The 20,353-nt window shown below is 38.4% G+C and overlaps 2 protein-coding genes and 1 long non-coding RNA gene across 4 annotated transcripts in view; 1 reads left to right on the top strand and 2 right to left on the bottom strand.

Moving 5' to 3' along the window:
* Positions 1–20,353, top strand: part of LOC137201624 (natural killer cells antigen CD94-like) — a 67,296-nt gene that overhangs the window by 37,129 nt on the left and 9,814 nt on the right. The window lies entirely within an intron of this gene.
* LOC137202762 (uncharacterized) lies at positions 3,412–18,280 on the bottom strand. 2 transcript variants are annotated; one of them, XR_010932772.1, is made up of 5 exons: positions 18,179–18,280; positions 14,987–15,119; positions 13,794–13,892; positions 13,582–13,650; positions 3,412–3,999 (listed from the first exon to the last, which is right to left on the bottom strand). It is a non-coding gene; the product is annotated as an uncharacterized lncRNA (long non-coding RNA). The 2 variants fall into 2 exon arrangements; XR_010932771.1 differs by lacking the exon at positions 18,179–18,280 and having other exon boundaries at positions 14,987–15,260.
* Positions 7,487–10,561, bottom strand: LOC137201620 (YTH domain-containing protein 1-like). Its single transcript, XM_067695677.1, has 2 exons — positions 9,469–10,561; positions 7,487–9,414 (listed from the first exon to the last, which is right to left on the bottom strand). Exons 1-2 carry the CDS (start codon positions 10,448–10,450, stop codon positions 8,258–8,260), a joined length of 2,139 nt encoding a protein of 712 aa, XP_067551778.1. The 5' UTR covers positions 10,451–10,561; the 3' UTR covers positions 7,487–8,257.

The following is a 20,353-nucleotide window of genomic DNA, read 5'->3' on the forward strand; positions in this document are numbered from 1 at the left end:
AAACCACTAGAACTAATAAACAAATTCAGCAAAGTAGCAAGATACAAAATTAATACACAGAAGTCTGTTGCATTTCTTTGCACTAACAATAAAATATCAGAAAGAATGTAAAAAAAAAAAATCCTGTTTAAAATCGCATCCAAAAAAAATCCTGTTTAAAATCGCATCCAAAAAAAAAACCTAGAAATAAACCTAACCAAGGAGGTGAAAGACCTATACACTGAGAACAATAAAACATTGGTAAAGGAAACTGAAGATTATTCAAAGAAATAGAAAGACATTTCATGCTCTCGAATTGGAGGAATTAATACTGTTAAAAGGGTCATACTACCCAAAGCAATCTACAGACTTAATGCAATCCCTATCAAATTACCCATGACATTTTCCACAAAACTATAACAAATAATCCTAAAATTCATATGGAACCAGAAGAGACCCAGAACTGCCCAAATAATCCTGAGGAAAAATAACAAATCTGGAGGCAGAACCTTCTCAGACTTCAGACAATACTACGAAGCTACAGTAATCAAAACAGTGTGATATTGGCACAAAAATAGTCATATGGATGAATGGAACAGAATAGAGAGCCCAGAAATAAACCCACACACCTATGGTCAATTAATCTTTGACAAAGGGGGCAAGAATATAGAATGGAGCAAAGACAGTCTCTTCCGTGAGTGGTATTGGGAAAGCTGGACAGCCACATGTAAATCAATGAGGTTAAAACACTCCCTCACACAGTATACACAAAAATAAACTCAAAATGGTTTAAAAACTTAAATATAAGACATGACACCATAAAACTCCTAGGAGAGAACAAAGGCAAAACATTCTTTGACATAAATCATAGCAATATTTACTTACGTCAGTCTCCCAAGGCAAAAGAAATAAAAGTAAAAATAAACAAATGGGACCTAATGAAACTTAAAAGCTTTTGCACAGCAAAGGAAACCATAAACAAGACGAAAAGACAACCCTCAGAATGGGAGAACATATTTGCAAACAAAGCAAATGAGAAAGGAGTAATCTCTAAAACATACAAACAGCTCATGCAGCTCAATATCAAAAAAACCCAAACAACCCAATCAAAAAATGGGTGGAAGACCTGAACAGACATTTCTCAAAGAAGACAAACAGATGGCCAACAAACACATGAAAAGATGCTCAACATCACTAATTATTAGAGAAATGCAAATCAAAACTACAGTGAGGTATCACCTCACACCTGTCAGAATGGCCATCATCAAAAAGTCTATAAATAACAAATGCTGGAGAGGGTGTGGAGAAAAGGGAACTCTCCTACACTACTGGTGGGAATGTAAATTGATGTAGCCACTATGGAGAATAGTATGGACCTTCTTAAAAAAACTAAAAATAGAGTTACCATATGATTTAGCAATCTCACCCCTGGGCATATATCCAGAGAAAAACATTATTCGAAAAGACATATGAACCCAATGTTCATAGCAGCACTATTACAATAGCCGAGGCATGGAAGCAATCTAAGTGTTCATCAACAGATGAATGCATAAAGAAGATGTGGCACGTATATACAATGGAATATTACTCAGCCATAAAAAGAAACGAAACTGAGTTATTTGTAGTAAGGTGGATGGACCTAGAGTCTGTCATACAGAGTGAAGTAAGTCAGAAAGAGAAAAACAAATACCGTATGCTAACACATATATATGGAATCTAAAAATTTAAAAAAAAGGTCATGAAAAACCTAGGGGTAGGATGGGAATAAAGACGCAGACCTACTACAGAATGGACTTGAGGACACGGGGAGGGGGGAGGGTAAGCTAGGACGAAGTGAGAGAGTAGCACTGACATATATACACTACCAAATGTAAAATAGATAGCTAGTGGGAAGCAGCCGCATAGCACAGGGAGATCAGCTCGGTGCTTTGTGACCACCTAGAGGGGTGGGATAGGGAGGGTGGGAGGGAGGGAGACACAAGAGGGAAGAGATATGGGGATATATGTATATGTACAGCTGATTCACTTTGTTATAAAGCAGAAACTAACACACCATTGTAAAGCAATTATACTCCAATAAAGATGTTAAAACAAACAGTTTGCTAACTTTATTTAATAAATTAATATTAATATGAGCTCTCATAGGGAGAACACTCACTCCCAAAGAATTTGTGGGTGGTGAATTTTCCTCACTTCGAATACATTTAAAAGTTGAAAATTTAACTAAAGTATTATGAGTGCAGTAAAAAAAAAAAACTTTAACAATAATTTGTAAAATTTTATAAAGGCAACAGAATATTTTGTACTTCTTTAATTAATTAGGATTCAATTACAACATGTATTAGGAAAACAGCTGCTATATATTAAACTCACAGACGTAGGTTTTCCCAGATGAACAGTTACAAGCATAAACATAATTTCCTTCGATATATGGACAATCATCGTTCTCCATTTCCAAGAATCTGTGAAAAAAATTGTAAAGCAAGGTGTGATATCCGCAAATGCTAATTTTATCTCAAGCTTAAAATTAGAAAGAACAAACAAAATGAGAAACAATAAAGGAACAAACTAATCAAAACAAGAATTAAACCCTGAAGATTGACAGTCTTTAATTACAAAATATTAAGCTTAACACAAAATACCGAACAGTATCTAATCCTATCCTGTTTATTTAAGTAGAATTATAAGCCAATATGATAGAAGTTTATGGATTTATCAGCTTGCCTAAAACTATGCATAAATTTCTCCTAAGAGTCCAGTAAAGTTAAAAAAGTAAAGGCCCTAAAGGTGATATTTAGAAAAAACTGGAAATTTTCCCCCAATTAAATCCCACAGACTGATCCTCAAAAACCGTAATGATTTCCTTTTTCTTGGTTGCTCTTTCTGTGCCCTACACACGTAACGCACACACACATACATGCACATACACACGAATTGTCATATACTCTCAGAAAAGTTCAGTTATCAAAACACTATACTTTCAGGCTTTCAGTTACTGTGACGCCATCTTCCCTTAACCAGGATTTATTGGTTTCATTGATTTTGAGACCTATCCAGCCTTTCATTTCAAGCATGGATAAAATTTCCAATTGGGAAAAGAAATCATAAACCAGAAATGTGTGCATATTATAATCCACTCCTTTCTGGCTCAACTGTTATTGGTTAAAGTTCTCCCAAGGGCTTGCACCACATCCACTTAGTATTAATAAGATTTTTTCTCAAGGTATCTCATTTGTTAATGTGGTTTTCTTCTAGCATTAAATGTTCAAAAAGTGGAGTTTCTCCCTAAGAAAATTGAGTCAAAGTAAGAAAATATCATACACTTTTGAGAACCTTCAGTTTTCCCAAATTATGGTGTCAATCACTAATGCTTTGAAACCAGATATAGTTATAGTACAACAAAAAAAACAGAAGTGTCTGCCCTACCAGCTCTTCCTTGATACCGATCTTTAGAAGGTGAGAATTCAGCTCTGCACAGGCAGCATGGCTCTCCGCCCGGGTTTTGGATTTATTGGAAAGAAGATAAGAGCTATTTCCAAATCCAATCCAGTGGGTTGAACAAAGATCACAGGAACATTCTAGAAAATGTAAACATATTTAATGTGTACTCTGTACTATGAATAACTACTACTAACACAATTACTATATCTTTGTGTTTGTTTTACAGATGGATATTAGATAGAAAGCAAAACAAGCATTTTTTGTAACATTTCTGGGCAAGTTTTACACAAACCATAGTTAACAATAATTAATATTTAGCTCATGTTTTGAATTTTTCTACTAAAAATTTGTTATAAAATTTTACCCACAAGAAAAATGCATTCCAAATAATATTATACAATTGTTTGATGTGATTAAAATTATATACGCAGGGCTTCCCTGGTGGCGCAGTTGTTGAGGGTCCGCCTGCCGATGCAGGGAACACGGGTTCGTGCCCTGGTCCGGGAAGATCCCACAAGCCGCGGAGCGGCTGGGCCCGTGAGCCATGGCCACTGAGCCTGCGCGTCCGGAGCCTGTGCTCTGCAACGGGAGAGGCCACAACAGTGAGAGGCCCACGTACCGCAAATAAATAAATAAATAAATAAAAATTATATATGCATATTGAAAAGGCTAAAAAATATATAATCATATGAACACAAAAAGCAATTAATGAACTATTGCACTTTTGTCAGAAATTTTTATTATTAATTATTTTAAATATATGGAATAAAATTCAGTAACTAATTTCATAAAAACTTATACTTCAACTGTTTAATAAACATATGCAATTTGCATATTTTAATAATCTTTTTTATAATCATCAAAAACATACAGTTAGGGAAGGGGATCAAGGCAGTGGAGTAGGAGAATGTGGAACTCATCTCCCCCCACAAACACATCAAAAATACATCTACATGTGGAACAGTTCTCATGGAAAGCTAACTGGAAACTAGCAGAACTACACAACCAAAGTTGCAAGAAACCTATAACTGGGTAGGATGGGAAAAAAAGACATTGGCTCGGGACCTGCACCCCTGGGAGGGATCTGAAAAAAAAAAAAAAAAGGACTCTCAACCTGAGGAGCGAGCAGGGTGAGCCACAATCTAGGCATCCTAGTCCTGGGTCCTGCACAAAGGAGACAAGCCCTCTTGCCTGCTGGGAAAACTGCTGGGACAGACAGAAGGGTTGGAGAAGCCTAGATGCTACTCATAAGGAGTGTGCACATGTTGGTTTGCCAACAGTCAGGTGGACAGAGCCTTGCACTGGTGGCTGCCTCATCACCACACTTCTCAATCCGAAGGGGCAAACACCACAGCCCTGCTCACTCCACACCACAGCTGGGGAGCAGATCCAGCACCTGGCAGGGCAATGATGGCCACTGAACAGAGAGGAAGTCCCTCCTCACACCCTGCACGAGCATTTGATCCTCCAATGCCAATGACAGTCTCTATCAAGGTGATCGTGGCTAGCACACCCTGAGGAAAGAAGTGGCTGGCAGCTCTCACACCAAAGACACTGAATACACACAGCCTCCACGGGAATGCTCCCACATAAAAACACGCCTTCAAGACCACAATAGACAACTGTTTCCCCTAAATTCATAGAGTCATAGAAATTTAAGTGAAATCTAAGGGCAGAGGAACTACTCCCAACCAAAAGAGCAAGAGAAATCCCCTGAAAGAACAAAATAAAACAGAGCTCACCAGCCTACCAGACCCCAAGTTCAAGAAGGTGGTAATAAAAACGCTAACTGAATTAAGAAAGATTGTCAACAGAAATGCAGATCACTGTAACAAGGAACTAGAAACTACAAAGAAGAGCCAATCAAAAATAGATAACTCAATTACTGGATAAAAAGCAATCTCGGGGCTTCCCTGGTGGCGCAGTGGTTGAGAGTCTGCCTCCCGATGCACGGGACATGGGTTCATGCCCGGGTCCGGGAAGATCCCACATGCTGCGGAGCGGCTGGGCCCGTGAGCCATGGCCACTGAGCCTGCACGTCCGGAGCCTGTGCTCCGCAACGGGAGAGGCCACAACAGGGAGAGGCCTGCGTACCGCAAAAAAAAAAAAAAGCAATCTCAAAGCAATGAATAGCCAACTAAATGACACAGAAGAATGAATAAGTGATCTAGAAGATAGAAAAATGGAAATCACCCAATCAGAACAGCAGACAGAAAGACAAGGAAAGAAAAACACAAGCAACGTATGAGATCTATGGGATAATATAAAGCATGCCAACGTACACATAATAGGGGTTCCAGAAGGAGAAGAGAGAAAAAAGGGGATGAAAAGTGTATTTGAAGAAATTATGGCTGAAAACTTCCCAAACCTAAAGAAGGAAACAGATATACAGGAACAGGAAGCACAGAGGCTCCCAACTCTCAGCCATAAAAAGAAGGAAATCTTCCATTTGCAACAAAATGGGTGGACCTTGAGGGCATTGTACTAAGTCAGACAAATACACTATGATTTTACTTATATGGAATCTAAAAAAAAAGTCATAGAAACAGACAGATTTGTGGTTGCCAGAGGTGAGGTGTGGTGGTGAGGGAAGTAGGTGAAAATGGTCAAAATGTACAAACTTCCAGTTGTAAAATAAATAAATTCTGGGGAGGTAAAGTGTGGTGACTATAGGTAATAATACCATGTTGTATATTTGAAAGTTGATAAGAGAGTAGATCTTAAAAGTCCTCATCAGGACTTCCCTGGTGGCGCAGTGGTTAAGAATCCGCCTGCCAAAGCAGGGGACACGGGTTCGAGCCCTGGCCCGGGAAGATCCCACATGCCTCGGGAAGATCCCACATGCCTCGGAGCAACTAAGCCTGTGCGCCGCAACTACTGAACCTGTGCTCTAGAGCCCGTGCGCCACAACTACTGAAGCCCGAATGCCTAGAGCCCACACTCTGCAACAAGAAAAGCCACCACATTGAGAAGCCCACGCACCACAGCAAACAGTAGCCCCCGCTCGCTGCACCTAGAGAAAGCCCGCACGCAGCAACGAAAATCCAACACAGCTAGAAATAAATAAAATTTAAAAATAAAGTAGTCCTCTTATTAAAAAAAACAGTCCTCATCAAAAGAAAAAAAATTATAACAATATATGGTGATGGATTTTAACTAGACTTATTTTGATGATCATTTCAGAATATATACAAGTGTCAAATCATTATATTGTACCCCTTAAACTAATATAATGTTGCATGTCAATTATAGCTCAAAAAATTCTCTTTGAGGTAAATAGTAAAGAGTATAACAGAGAAGGCATATGTTTGCTTTTGCTCATCACAATTTCACCAACAGTGTATGAGTCTTCCTTTAATCTGCTCATTTTTCTAACTTTTAAAAATTTTCATATTTTAAAAAATCTATACTAATCTTTGAAATTTGAAATAATGTACCATTATTTAATTACAATTTTTTCTAATTGCCCGTGAAAGTGAGCATCTTTTCATATATTAATTATACTTTAAATTTCTTCTTTAAGATTTTCTCTCATTCATATCTTGCTTCCACCCTCAGCCTACATATTGTTATTTTTTTTTCTTTCTTTCTCCCATTAATTATTCAACTGCATGGGTTCCTTTTGCAATCATTCAAAAGCAATTTAGTATGCAGAACAGAAACATACTTCTGAGCAATTTGCTGTGATATTTTGCTGCTCATTATGAAATAATAACCAGAATCATAACATATTATTTTTTACTTCAGTTTTTATTTTCCCACTGTTTACACACCCTCAATGACCTGATTTTTTCTCTCCCAAATAAAACTTTATTACTTTATTCCTTGCCTCAGGCTCTGTTTCTTAAAACATCCAGGAAAAGACTAAGTTTGTGTTTGGTCCTTTTGTACTTTCCATATCAGTTTTTGTGTCTTTAATTCCACTTTTCAAGGCTTTACATATTTGAAAGACATCTAATTTTCATTCTGTATCTGATACTTCAATTACCTGGATGTATTAGCGTCTAATTTCTTTGTTTTTTTTTTGTTTTGTTTTTTGTTTTTTGTTTTTTTCTTTTTTAAAAAATTTTTTTCAATCTTTACCAATTTATTTTATACAAAACAGTAGCAATGTAGAATATGGGAATTATCTTCCGCTGCCACACACGCAAGTTGTGAACATTCCAAGCCAATGTATACAGTTTGGAGGGGAAGGCTAAACAATAGCATCAACCATGCTACTGAACATAGGAATTTTTTATCTAAAAAGACTAAAAATTAGATAGCAAAGTCTTCTTAATATTGCTGTCATCATTGAAGACGGAAGAAACATAAAAAGTGACCTTTTTTAAGATTAAAAAAAAGGAAAAACCAAGAGGCTGCTACAACACTGCCATACAGTCAAACCATCATATTTCAATATTTGCATACTTGATAGCAGCATTATTTTTACTGAACCGTGTGCACCTACATTTAGAAATACATCAAAGCAAAATATTGTGGCAGTCATCCATCAAGATTCAAAAGAAAGAAAACAAAAAATAACTCTAGGATGAACATACTATATGTAGGTGAACATTTATGGAGACTGAATCTAATATCTACATTCTTGGACTGTTCCATTCTGCCCCAATAAAAGTCTCAACTCAAATTGTCAACTGTGCATTTTTTGGAGGATTTGAGTTTTTCCAGTTCTTATTATACTGCATGCTTGGAACAAAGAGGGTCATAATAAATCCTTCTACACAATGAACTTTAAGTAGACAGTTGAAAATAAATTTACTACTTGTAAACACACACAAAAAGAAAAATACAAGATTCTTTTTATTTTTAAACAATCAGTGCTTCCAAAAGCACATTATCTTCTATATCGACCTCTCTCCCCTCGGTCTCTGTCCCGATCACATAATCGCTCTCTTTCTCTTTCTCTATCACGTCCTCTATCTCGTTCTCTGTCTCTTCTGTTATCTCTGGGGCGGTCTCGCTCTCGCTCCCGATCTCTTTCACGAGGTCTACTTCTCCGACCACTGACAACAGCTTGTGTTCGACGAAGGAAATCATCCACCCTCATATCATAATCATGTACTCGTTTATCTCTGTATCTTGCTTCATGTGGTACTGGGGGATGTCCTGAGTAGGGGGGATGAGCTTGAGGAGGTGGAGCATGGTGCTGATAGTAAGGATGGTGTGGAGGTTGTTCCATTCCAGGATAAGGAGTCATTCCTTGCCAAGGTGGTGGTGGTCCCATGTTATGAAATTCCCTCACATAATCATTGTAGGACCCATTTAAAAACACATCTCGGCGAACTCCTGAAAACCGTCTATCTACTTCCTGGTATCGTGGATCCTTTAAATACCCTGGTCTCTGATGAAACTCAGGGGCATAGTCAATCCTTGGTTTCTTTCTGCTGTTATGAATATCATAATCTTCTGGTCGACGCCTTCCCACATCCCGGACTGGTTCTCGACGGGATGGACGTCCTCTTGACCGGGGCTGAGAATGCATTCTTCTCTTGTGACGCATTTTATGAATGACCTGATACAAGTCAATACTTTCATCAGGGGGAAATAGAAGACAAAGCTGGGTTCCACATTCAAGTTCAATTTCCTGTCCATCACGTCCGATCTTTACTGGCTTATGTTCATTCCAAGGATTGGTGAGATGAGCCGACTTAGTGAAGGGTAATTCACGCCTGCAAATCCAGTCAATTTTAAAGACGCCTCCCAGCATTTTAGCATTCATTCCTGCTGGAAGCACCCAATGTATAGGAGATCCTCCATGGTGTGATTCTGAAGAAAGTCTTGCAAATCCTTGAAATTTTCCACTCTCTCTCACAGAAAATATTAAGATAACACTCCTTGCAGATCTGAATGCAGCATTTAATTTCTTCTCATTTACTGGCAGTGTAGACCATACACCCTTAGCTTTGGCAAGGGACACATTCTCATGGTTGTTACTCTTTATGAGAAAAAATCTCGCATCCTGTAGGACATATTTGAGTTTACTGGTTTGATCTTTTCGGACAGCACGAACGGAAGATGATAATTTCTCATGCTTCTTTTCTGAACCTGCATATGGCTCTGATGCAGAGCTTCCACTTCTATCAAAAACAATAGGAGATATGCCTCTAGCTCTCTTCCTTTCCTTCTTTTTCTCATCTGATCCATCTGTTCCTGAACCAGATCTGACAGACCCATCCGTGAAGGAAACAGATTCAGAATCGGAGTCGCTAGCCTCACTCCGGGTGTCATAATCATTTCCCTCTTCCTTCTGGTCTCTCTCATCCTGTTCATATTCTTCTTCTTCCTCCTCCTCCTCTTCCTCCTCCTCCTCCTCTTCCTCTTCTTCTTCCTCCTCTTCCTCCTCTCCATCATCATCCACCTCTTCATCTTCCTCTGCATCTTCTTCTACTTCTTCATCTTCCTCCACATCTTCCACCCCTTCCTCCTCATTCTCAGTGTTGTTGCCTTGCTCATCAGAAGAACCACTGCTGCCAGTCTCATGGTCAGAGCCATATTCTTCAGAGTTCACTTCCTCCTTGGAAGACTGGCTGGATCTGCTTGCACGTCTATCCACTTCAAGCCCAATTCTCTCAGAACCATCTGGTGTAGGGGATTTGACCCTCCTTTCAGGATCCCTTTTCCGCAGACATGTTTTCTCAGATAGACTCTTATAAGATTCTCTGGAGGCACTGCTTGACAAACGAATCTTCCGATCAGCTTCTAGACGTTTGTTTCTTTCAGATCTTTGATATTCCTCATTTTTATACTCTGTGACTGACTTTCCTTTTGTACTAACCATTCTTTTGTTATTGCTAACTGATGAGCTCAGTGGCTTAGAAATCAATTGTCTTGAATGAACAGAAGGCTTTTGTCGCTTTGTGTCAGTAGATTCCATTCGGTCACTTTTTCTTTTTGAACCCTTTTTCTCATTTTTATCTTGTTCACTCTCTGGATTATAGAGTTCATCGTCCTGTTCTGGTACTTCAGTCAAAATATCATCTAGAACATTAAGTTCTCCATCTTTCTCCTCTCGGCTGTCGGCCGCCATTGCTCCCCTCTTGTTTCTGCTGCTGCCGCCGCAGCCGCCACCGCCGCTTCGACGCGACTCGCGCGGGCGCCGCAGCCGCGGCAGCAGAACCACAGGCGCGTCCGTCAGTCCGTCTGCTGGGCTTGCGCGCTTCGCACGTTAGCCTCTACCACTCACCCTTCCCGACCCACCCTTTCTCCCCACTTCTTCCCTTTCTCCCTTTTCCCCTTTCCTCCTTTCACTCCTGCCTCCCCCACCCCAGGCCCAGCCTTCCCGTTGGGGCTTAGGAACGGGAGGCGGTAACGGGGAGGGAAGGGAAACAGATGGCGACAGCGGGCGGCGCTAAAATGGAGCCTGCTTCCTGCGTGAAACAATCCCCCTCCCAAAATGCCCTGCGCTGTTATCTGCGCTTTGTTATCTCAGCTAAGTACTGTTATGACTTTTTCCCTATGCAATTTGGTATTTTAAATTAATTTTTATATATGACAATCATCTGGACCTGAGCTAGTGTCCTTTTCTTAGATGGATCATCTGCATGTACTTTCTCTGTGATGATTTGGGGTCCTACCAACCCAGGATCACACAGGGAATGTAACCTTAAATTCTAAGTGAGTCTGCCTAAGAAATTACAGAAAGGTCTGTATAGTCAACTAGAACTTGAGCTAATATAGAAAAAACTGTTTTAATATCCTCAAGCTTTACATGAGAAACTAATTTTTAACTCTTTTGCTCAAGCTAAGTGAAAGCCTCATTCTCTGTCTCTGTTGTAGCGGTTCAATCCAGACTGTACAGTTATTAACATTGGAAATAACCCCAGAGAGTGGTAACTTCAGAGTCAGAATGCTTCTCTCGTTTCAAGCTTTCTCTCCATTTTTGGCCCTTGATGATTTCCGCTGTTTTATCAGAAACCTAGATGTAAAACTAAAATTTAAATTAAAAAAATTGTATCCATCTAGACATCTGGATCTAATGAGGAGAAAAAGGGAAGCTGAACTTCACTAATACATAAACTTAGATGCCTGAGCTGTTAAGCACCACCCCTTAGGTAGAAATTAGAGCAGCAACTCTGGTTCCCTGCCACCTGTCGACTGTAACCCTGAACCTCTTCCCTCCTACGAGAGAAGTAGAGCTTGAGTTGCATCTCTTGACTTTTAAAGCTAGAAATTCAACTAAAGTAGTAGTAAAGGAATAAGAAGTAAAAATAAAAAAGAACGAGGACTATGGAAAGACTAGGAAAACATTAGTAGAAAACAAAGCTATGGGAGAATTTACCTCTGAGGAATAGGACTAAAGAGAGGAAGAAGAGTTAGCTTCACTGCTTTTAATTATGTCTTCCTGTGCTATTTTTAAATCCACTTGGTTGAGTTATAATTTACACACAATAAATTACATTGTTTTGAAGTACACACTTTGATGAGTTTTGATGAATGAATATACCTTTGTAACTTCCTCCCCATTTAAAATTTAGAATATTTCCATCACCTCAAAAGTTAACTCATGTCAATTCCCAACTAATGCCCCACACCTGCTTTACCCAAGCAACCACAGATCTGATTTACATCACTGTAAATTATTTTTTACTTTTGTATGCAATTCGTATACACACAATCCTTCAATATCAACTCGTTTGCATCTTATGTCACTCAACATAATGTTTTTGAGTTTTATTCAGGTTGTGTGTATAGGGATTTCATTCTTTTTCATTGCTGACTTGTCCATCATATGACTAACCCACAATTTGTAATCCATTCATCTGGTGATTTACTTTTGGATTGCTTATAATTTTTAGTTTTTATAAATAAATTGTCTATAAACATTTTTGCACATGTCTTATGTGGACATATCTCTTCATGTCTCTTTTTTAAATGTTTAAGAGTGAAATTGTTGGGGATTTGCACCAGTACAGTTAACTCCATGTCCTTGTTACTGTCAGTCCTTTCAAATTGTAACCATTTTGGATGGTTGTGTAGTGGTAACTCACTGGGGTCATAAGTTGCATTTCCTTAATTATTTACTATTTGATTGCTTTTTATTTTCAGATTAGGTGAATTGAAGGAAAACAAAAACAAGCAATATGAACAGCTAATATTTGGCATTAATATTTTTTTTCTGGGAGACATCAAGAAGTTTTGAAAAGCAATCACTAATTTAAATAAAAAATTAACAGCTGCTGGGTCTAGTCTCCTGTTTATTGCATCTATTGAGATTTTCCCTTTTTTATTCAAAGAATTTATTTTTAATAAGACTTTCAATTAGTTCTTTCCATATTTTTACTCCATTATTTTAATTTCCTTCCATTTTCTTTTTTTTTTTTAATTTGCTTATAGGGACTATTCATCAGGAATACTCATGAGGAATGCCTTTAGTCTCAATGACGAAGGAACCCTACACTTTTGGTTTTTGTGTGTGGAAGAGATATTTTTCTTGGTAAATGCATCTGTGCTGAGAATCTTACACTGTTCATGAAAAAGCAAATATTTCTCTGAAAAGACGACAGAGGGGAACCATCCCGACTTCCTGAAAAAACAGACTCAATTAGGAAAGTTCTCTTTCCCTCTCCCCCTCTTCCCCCCCCACTGTGCCCCACCCCTGCTGTTTTTTAAGTGCTTAATTTACTGATAAGGATTTGAATAAACCCGCGATAAGTGAAAAAAAGAGAATTGAAAACAAAAACAGCTTTCTATATTATGGCTATTGTATCTGGATGTATAAAAAAATTAATGTAAAATTTATACGCTTGTAATGTCATAAATGTTAGAGGAATAATATCCGTCAGAGAAAGCTAGAAAGAAAAAAGTGTTAATGAGACACAACTCCCTTGCTTTTCATTTGTTTTCTTTTTGCCTTTTTGACCCCCTTCACACATTTCTCTCGCCCCCCACCTTATATAATTTAAATCCCATTTTTCTCCTAATAATAATCAAATTGCAAACAATAATTATCTTTTATACATAATACTTTGGGTCTTTTCACATTCTCTTATGTGTTCTTTCTTATTTTGCCCAATATTAATACTTCCTTGATAAAACATTGACCATACCATAAAACAGCATTTTTCTATCATGATTCACGAAGTTTTGTGGCTGTCAGGAAGGCAAACCCTTTAGTTCCAATGATCAATATTAGAAGTGGATTGAACAGAGAATACTCACCACCATTTTTAGAAGATAGTCTGGGAACTGGTGATCTTTTTCAGTTTTGTTCTTCTCTGCTAGAAAATACTGTGGTAAAAATTATGGTAGTAATTAGTTCTGTATAGGATAAAATAATTAAGACAACGTAAAAATCAGTCTTGAAAGCAAATCATTGAAATGTATTATGTTACTGATTTTAATAAAAACAGATTATTTTCTTAATTACTTACAGTTTGCAAGCGAGGCACCCACTGTTGTCATCCAGACCACACACAAGATCCCTAGACTCCCAGCCACCAGTTGCCATGCTGTAGATCGGTGGTGTAACACTAAAGAAAACAGAAACAATGATGAAGTTTCATCGTTTCCCAGAAGTCATCAAATGTAAAATTTAAGACCATTGTGTTTCACCCTTAGAGGGCAACCATTCATTTTCTAATTCTTGAATGAGTTCATCCTGAATAAAACTATTTCTCAGCCACATTGAGAACCCTAGTTCTTTGATACCCAAACTTCCTCCCTATTAGCTTCTTGTTGACTTCAGTTCTTTCTTATCAGAAATGGACATACATTTCGTATGTACCTTTCTTGAGTCTTCCTCTACTCAAGCCTTATATGTTGCTTTTCTCTACGATAGACTTTTCACCCCCATCATCTCTATTTGCAAGCTTACCTACTGAGTCTTTCCCACCCATTTCCATCCTCTTCTGGAAGATCCAGCCTTTTAAATCTAATTTCATTATGGACGTTGTCCTCTGAAGTGATCAAGAGACAATTCAATGCCATATATGATCTGACTTTTACTGGATTAAACATTATTTTTCTTAATGGTGAGTAAGATGATTAACTACTTAGTCACTTAAGCTAGAAACCTTGTTATCTTATTCTACTCATTTCTCACCTTACCTCCAACTTTCAGTTAATCATGAAGTCATATAAGCTCTACCGCCAAAATACTTTTTTTCTCCATAATCTGTCTTTCCCCTAACAAATTCTGTTAGTTCTTTGAAGCTAAGTGGTTATTGCTTCTTCATCTTTGTAGGTACCCTAAGTCCAGAGCAGGCCCACAGAACAAATTCAGAAATAGTTGTGGGACTGAGTTATATTGAACTGAATTGAAGACTAATATCAAGAATTATTTTAAAATAATTTTAAAATAACACAAAAAACGTAATAGAATTTTCACAGTAGTTCTTACAAGTAATGCAATTCTGTAGGAATTTGAATCAATGCTATTTTAGAGGAAATGAACATAGTGAAGGACTATTTAAGAGACAAACAATTCCATGGTAATATCCTAAAATAATTAAGGAGAGTGCTGAAGACAGATAATTAGTGTAATGAGGCAATGTTATAGTGGTTTTGAGAGAAGTAATCTTCTAAACCCAAGAATCAAGATCTAGCAAATAACATAATATTGTACCTTTTCTTTTTTTCCTAAACAACCGTTTTCTGTGCTGAAGGTGAGAGGGCCTTGGAAACTTCAGTTCCGTGTAGTTTACTTGCTGTTCACTTGATTTGACACTTCTCTGGTTTGTCTTGGGTATTTTTTGCTTCTGTTGAGATTTGGAAAATTTTGGTTCTGTGTAGGTTACCTCTTGCTTGTTTACAATACCCTTGTTTTGCTTACTCTTAAACATTATTTTTTGGAAAGACTTAGATTGTTTCAGCTCAATCTTGATATCTTTCTGTGTCTCTCTTTAATATCTATGCAATAGAGAAATGTGAGGAAAAGAGTTACATGGTGACTGTATCAGCTCAGACAGTGAAAATTGCCTTCATTCTGATGTACAAGTAAACATTTAGGTATAACATTAAAAGGGTAAAAAAGGGAGGAAATGAGAGACTAAATCTCTCTCCCAACTTTGCAGTCCTTCTTCAGAAGAATAATTTTATTCCCCTTTAATGAGATTATACATATCATTTCCTCTTTGATTCAGGTTTTGAAAGGAGCAGATTAAGGAGTAGATATGTTTTTCCCTCTCAACATTCTCTGTATAATGAATCATGTTGACAATGTGTAGACTATGGCTAAAACACAACTACATTAACAAAGTGTTGATTATTTAAATTTAATATTAAAGTTTTTATTTCAAATCAGGTTGGCATAAAGTTTATTGTATCACTGAAATAACCCATTACTCAGTAGATTCTTTACTAATAGAGGAAAACCCCAACTCTTTCAAGAACTGGGTAGAGTCTACATTTGTACAATAACCATGTATCTCTCAATCTGCCAGCCTAACGTCTTTTTTCTACTTAACTAGATTATATTTACCTACAGGCACATACTCACACACAGAGGCAGACACACAGACCATCTAAATTAAAGAGACAAGGCCAATGAATCACCAAAAATAAACAAAAGAAATTAAAAGGTAATGTATAAAATTTTTTTAATTTATTCAATCTCATTAATAAAGAAAGAAAGCAAATGAAAAGAATAGAACAACTTTCACCTGTGAGAACACTAAATAACTGATACTTTTCTGAATTGGCAAATGACTGTGAGTATAAAATTGTCGATAGTTATTAAAACATAAAATATACAGGCTTTTTACCAGCAATTCTATTTTAAGTAATTTATCTTACAAAATATTTTTTAAATATTCAAAGTTGTGTAGCACCTGTTTTTGGTTTTATTTACTAAAAGCTAAATTGGAAAAACAAAAGAACAAAAAGTTGTCAAGAGAACGGTTCACAATTAAGGGAGTTGTTAAAGTTATGAGACATTTATACCCTAGTATACCATTGTTTAATATAACAAATATTATTTTAAATTTTTATTTATTTATTTATTTATGGCTGTGTTGGGTCTTTGTTTCTGTGCATGGGCTTTCTCTAGTTGTGGCAAGGGGGGGCCACTCCTCATCGCGGTGCGCAGGCCTCTCACTATCGCAGCCTCTGTTGTTGTGGAGCACAGGCTCCAGACGCACAGGCTCAGTAATTATAGCTCATGGGCCCAGATGCTCTGCGGCATGTGGGGTCTTCCCAGACCAGGGCTCGAACCCGTGTTCCCTGTATTGGCAGGCAGATTCTCAACCACTGTGCCACCGGGGAAGCCCAACAAATATTACTGATGTGTAAAGCAAAATAATAGATTTGTAACGTGCTATGTCTTTGGTGGTTACTTGTAGGTAGAGTTTTGGCAGGTTTGCACTGCTCTCAATTTTATTGAAAATTAAAGAACATATGTTAAAATCTATTTAAAGGTGAAAATTTGAGTATTTAAAAATATTGAATAATAAATAATTTTATACATAGGGCCTTTTCTATATTTACCCTTCTATAAATTTACTGAGTAAACTCAAAACAACTGGGATAAAGTTATTTTCAAATTAAGAATTTTTTACACTTCCTCAAATTGTTTTCTGAAAGTTTTGACCAATTCATTTAGCACCAGCAAAAATGATATTTAAGAGGAATTGGCATTGTAAGAATGTTGCTGTTTAAATATTTAGAACAATTAAACTATTTTTTGTACCAGAAAAGGAAGAAAAATGACTATTGTTTTTGAAAATAAATAATTGAATAAGCTGATCTAGAAAATGTTAAAAGGGATAGAATCAGGTGGAATATTGGTTCAAATTGAAGCATTACATAGACTTAGATCTCTAATTTCACAACATATAATTGAAAAAATTTCAGATAAACTGAAATGTTAAATGTAAACCATGAGATGATAAAACGGATAAACGACTGAAAGAAAGTATAAGTAAATAGTTATAACTTTCTAGTCACACACAGACAAGAAAGAGAGTTAGGTTAAATTATAGAAACGTCATTTTCTTGCTAATGTAAAGATTTTTATCAATAATAATCACACTAAAAGACTTTTATTTCATCACTAACCAAAGAAATACAAACTACTATATTAATGATATACATTTTCACCTACAGAATCAGTAAATATTTATAAGCCAAATGCAACCACACAGAGTTGGACAAAGTGCAGGAAAACAGGCATTCATTTACACGGACTTTTGGTTAATCTAAATCTTTCCCTTCTGGAAAATAATTTGTCAGTATGTAAATATCAAAACCAAATAATAAAAACATCTACTGATAAAAGATTTCAAAATAATGTGAAAATGATGGGTTATTTCAAAAAAGAGCCTAAATAGTTGGAAAATAAAACGACAGAAAAATTCCAAGACAAAGAAACAAAAAAGTTCAAGGGATAGCTGGGTTCATACTCCACAACATTGTTTACAAAATGAGCATGTAAAATAATTTTACAAAAATTATTTTTTCCTAAACTATCATTTAATACATTCTGAGTTAATTGTTGAAAGTAGTGTTAAAAAGTTACATACATTTTTAACTTCTTGAGAGAAGGAAATAAACAAAAGTAATACTCAGTGACTTGAAGAATAAATTTAAAAATAAATTTTGTAGGGGCTTCCGGGAAGATGGCGGAAGAGTAAGACGCTGAGATCACCTTCTTCCCCACAGATACACCAGGAATACATCTACACGTGGAACAACTCCTACAGAACACCTACTGAACGCTGGCAGAAGACCTCAGACCTCCCAAAAGGCAAGAAACCCCCCACGTACCTGGGTAGGGCAAAAGAAAAAAGAATAAACAGAGACAAAAGGATAGGGACGGTACCTGGACCTCTGGGAGGGAGCTGTGAAGGAGGAAAAGTTTCCACACACTAGGAAGCCCCTTCTCGGGCGGAGACCTCGGGTGGTGGAGGCGGGGAGCTTCGGGGCCGCGAAGGAGAGCACAGCAACAGGGGTGCAGGGGGAAAAGCGGCGAGATTCCCGCACAGAGGATCGGTGCCGACCGGCACTCACCAGCCCGAGAGGCTTGTCTGCTCACCCGCCGGGGCGGGCGGGGCTGGGAGCTGAGGCTCGGGCTTCGGTCGGAGCGCGGGGAGAGGACTGGGGTTGGCGGCGTGAACACAGCCTGCAGGGGGTTAGTGCGCCACGGCTGGCCGGGAGGGAGTGCGGGAAAGTCTGGAGCTGCCGAAGAGGCAAGAGACTTTTTCTTGCCTCTTTGTTTCCTGGTGCGCGAGGAGAGGGGATTAAGAGCGCTGCTTAAAGCAGCTCCAGAGACGGGCGCGAGCCGCGGCTAAAAGCACGGACCCCAGAGACGGGCGGGAGACACTAAGGCCACTGCTGCCGCCACCAAGAAGCCTGTGTGCGAGCACAGGTTACTCTCCACACACCCCTTCCGGCTGGTGCAACGTCACGGTGACCTCTGCCGCCGCTGGCTCGCCCCGCCCTCCATGCACCCACCCCCCCACCGCCCGAGTGAGCCAGAGCCCTCGAATCAGCGGCTCCTTTAACCCCGTCCTGTCTGAGCAAAGAACAGACGCCCTCAGGCGACCTACATGCAGAGGTGGGGCCAAATCCAAAACTGAGTCCCCGGGAGCTGTGAGAACAAAGAAGAGAAAGGGAAATCTCTCCCAGCAGCTGCAGAAGCAGCGGATTAAAGCTCCACGATCAACTTGATGTCTGTGGAATACATGAATACACAACGAATCATCCCAAATTGAGGAGGTGGACTTTGAGAGCAAGATTTATGCTGTATAGCTTTGCTTCCACCATTTGTCCTAGGGTTCTATCCGTCCGTTGTTTCTTTGGTTTTTTTTCTTAATAATTATTTTTTATTTTAATAACTTTATTATATTTTATCTTACTTTATTTTATTTTACTTTATCTTCTTTCTTTTTTTCCTTCCTTCCCTCCTTCCTTCCTCCCTCCCTCCCTTTCTTTCTTTCTTTCTTTCTACTTCTACTAATTCTTTCTTTCTACTTTTTTTCCCTTTTATTCTGAGCCGTGTGGATGAAAGGCTCTTGGTGCTGCAGCCAGGAGTCAGTGCTGTGCCTCTGAGGTGGGAGAGCCAACTTCAGGACACTGGTCCACAAGAGGCCTCCCAGCTCCACATAATATCAAACAGCAAAAATCTCCCAGAGATCTCCATCTCAACACAAGCACCCAGCTTCACTCAACGACCAGCAAGCTACAGTGCTGGACATCCTATGCCAAACCACTAGCAAGACAGGAACACAACACCACCCATTAGCAGAGAGGCTGCCTAAAATCATAATAAGGCCACAGACACCCCAAAACACACCACCAGACGTGGACCTGCCCACCAGAAAGACAAGATCCAGCCTCATCCACCAGAACACAGGCACTAGTCCCCTCCACCAGAAAGCCTACACAACCCACTGAACCAACCTTAGACACTGGGGACAGACACCAAACACAACGGGAACTACGAGCCTGCAGCCTGCAAAAAGGAGACCCCAAACACAGTAAGATAAGCAAAATGAGAAGACAGAAAAACACACAGCAGAAGGAGCAAGATAAAAGCCCACCAGACCTAACAAATGAACAGGAAATAGGCAGTCTACCTGAAAAAGAATTCAGGATAATGATAGTAAAGATGAACCAAAATCTTGGAAATAGAATGGTCAAATTGCAAGAAATATTTAACAAGGACCTAGAAGAACTAAAGATGAACCAAACAATGATGAACAACACAATAAATGAAATTAAAAATACTCTAGATGGGATCAATAGCAGAACAACTGAGGCAGAAGAACGGATAAGTGAACTGGAAGATAAAATAGTGGAAATAACTACTGCAGAGCAGAATAAAGAAAAAAGAATGAAAAGAACTGAGGACAGTCTCAGAGACCTCCGGGACAACATTAAATGCACCAACATGCGAATTATAGGGGTTCCAGAAGAAGAAGAGAAAAAGAAAGGGGCTGTGTAAATATTTGAAGAGATTATAGTTGAAAACTTCCCTAATGTGGGAAGGGAACTA

This window comes from Pseudorca crassidens, chromosome 11 (assembly GCF_039906515.1).
Source record: "Pseudorca crassidens isolate mPseCra1 chromosome 11, mPseCra1.hap1, whole genome shotgun sequence".
Lineage (NCBI taxonomy): Eukaryota > Metazoa > Chordata > Mammalia > Artiodactyla > Delphinidae > Pseudorca > Pseudorca crassidens.

Excerpts from the sequence above, each read along its gene's own strand:
- LOC137201620 (XM_067695677.1), bottom strand. The coding sequence starts at position 10,450 with ATGGCGGCCGACAGCCGAGAGGAGAAAGATGGAGAACTTAATGTTCTA. Across the intron at positions 9,415-9,468 it reads TGCATCAGAGCCATATGCAG|ATCAAACCAGTAAACTCAAA; the intron begins GTTCAGAAAAGA and ends CTGTCCGAAAAG.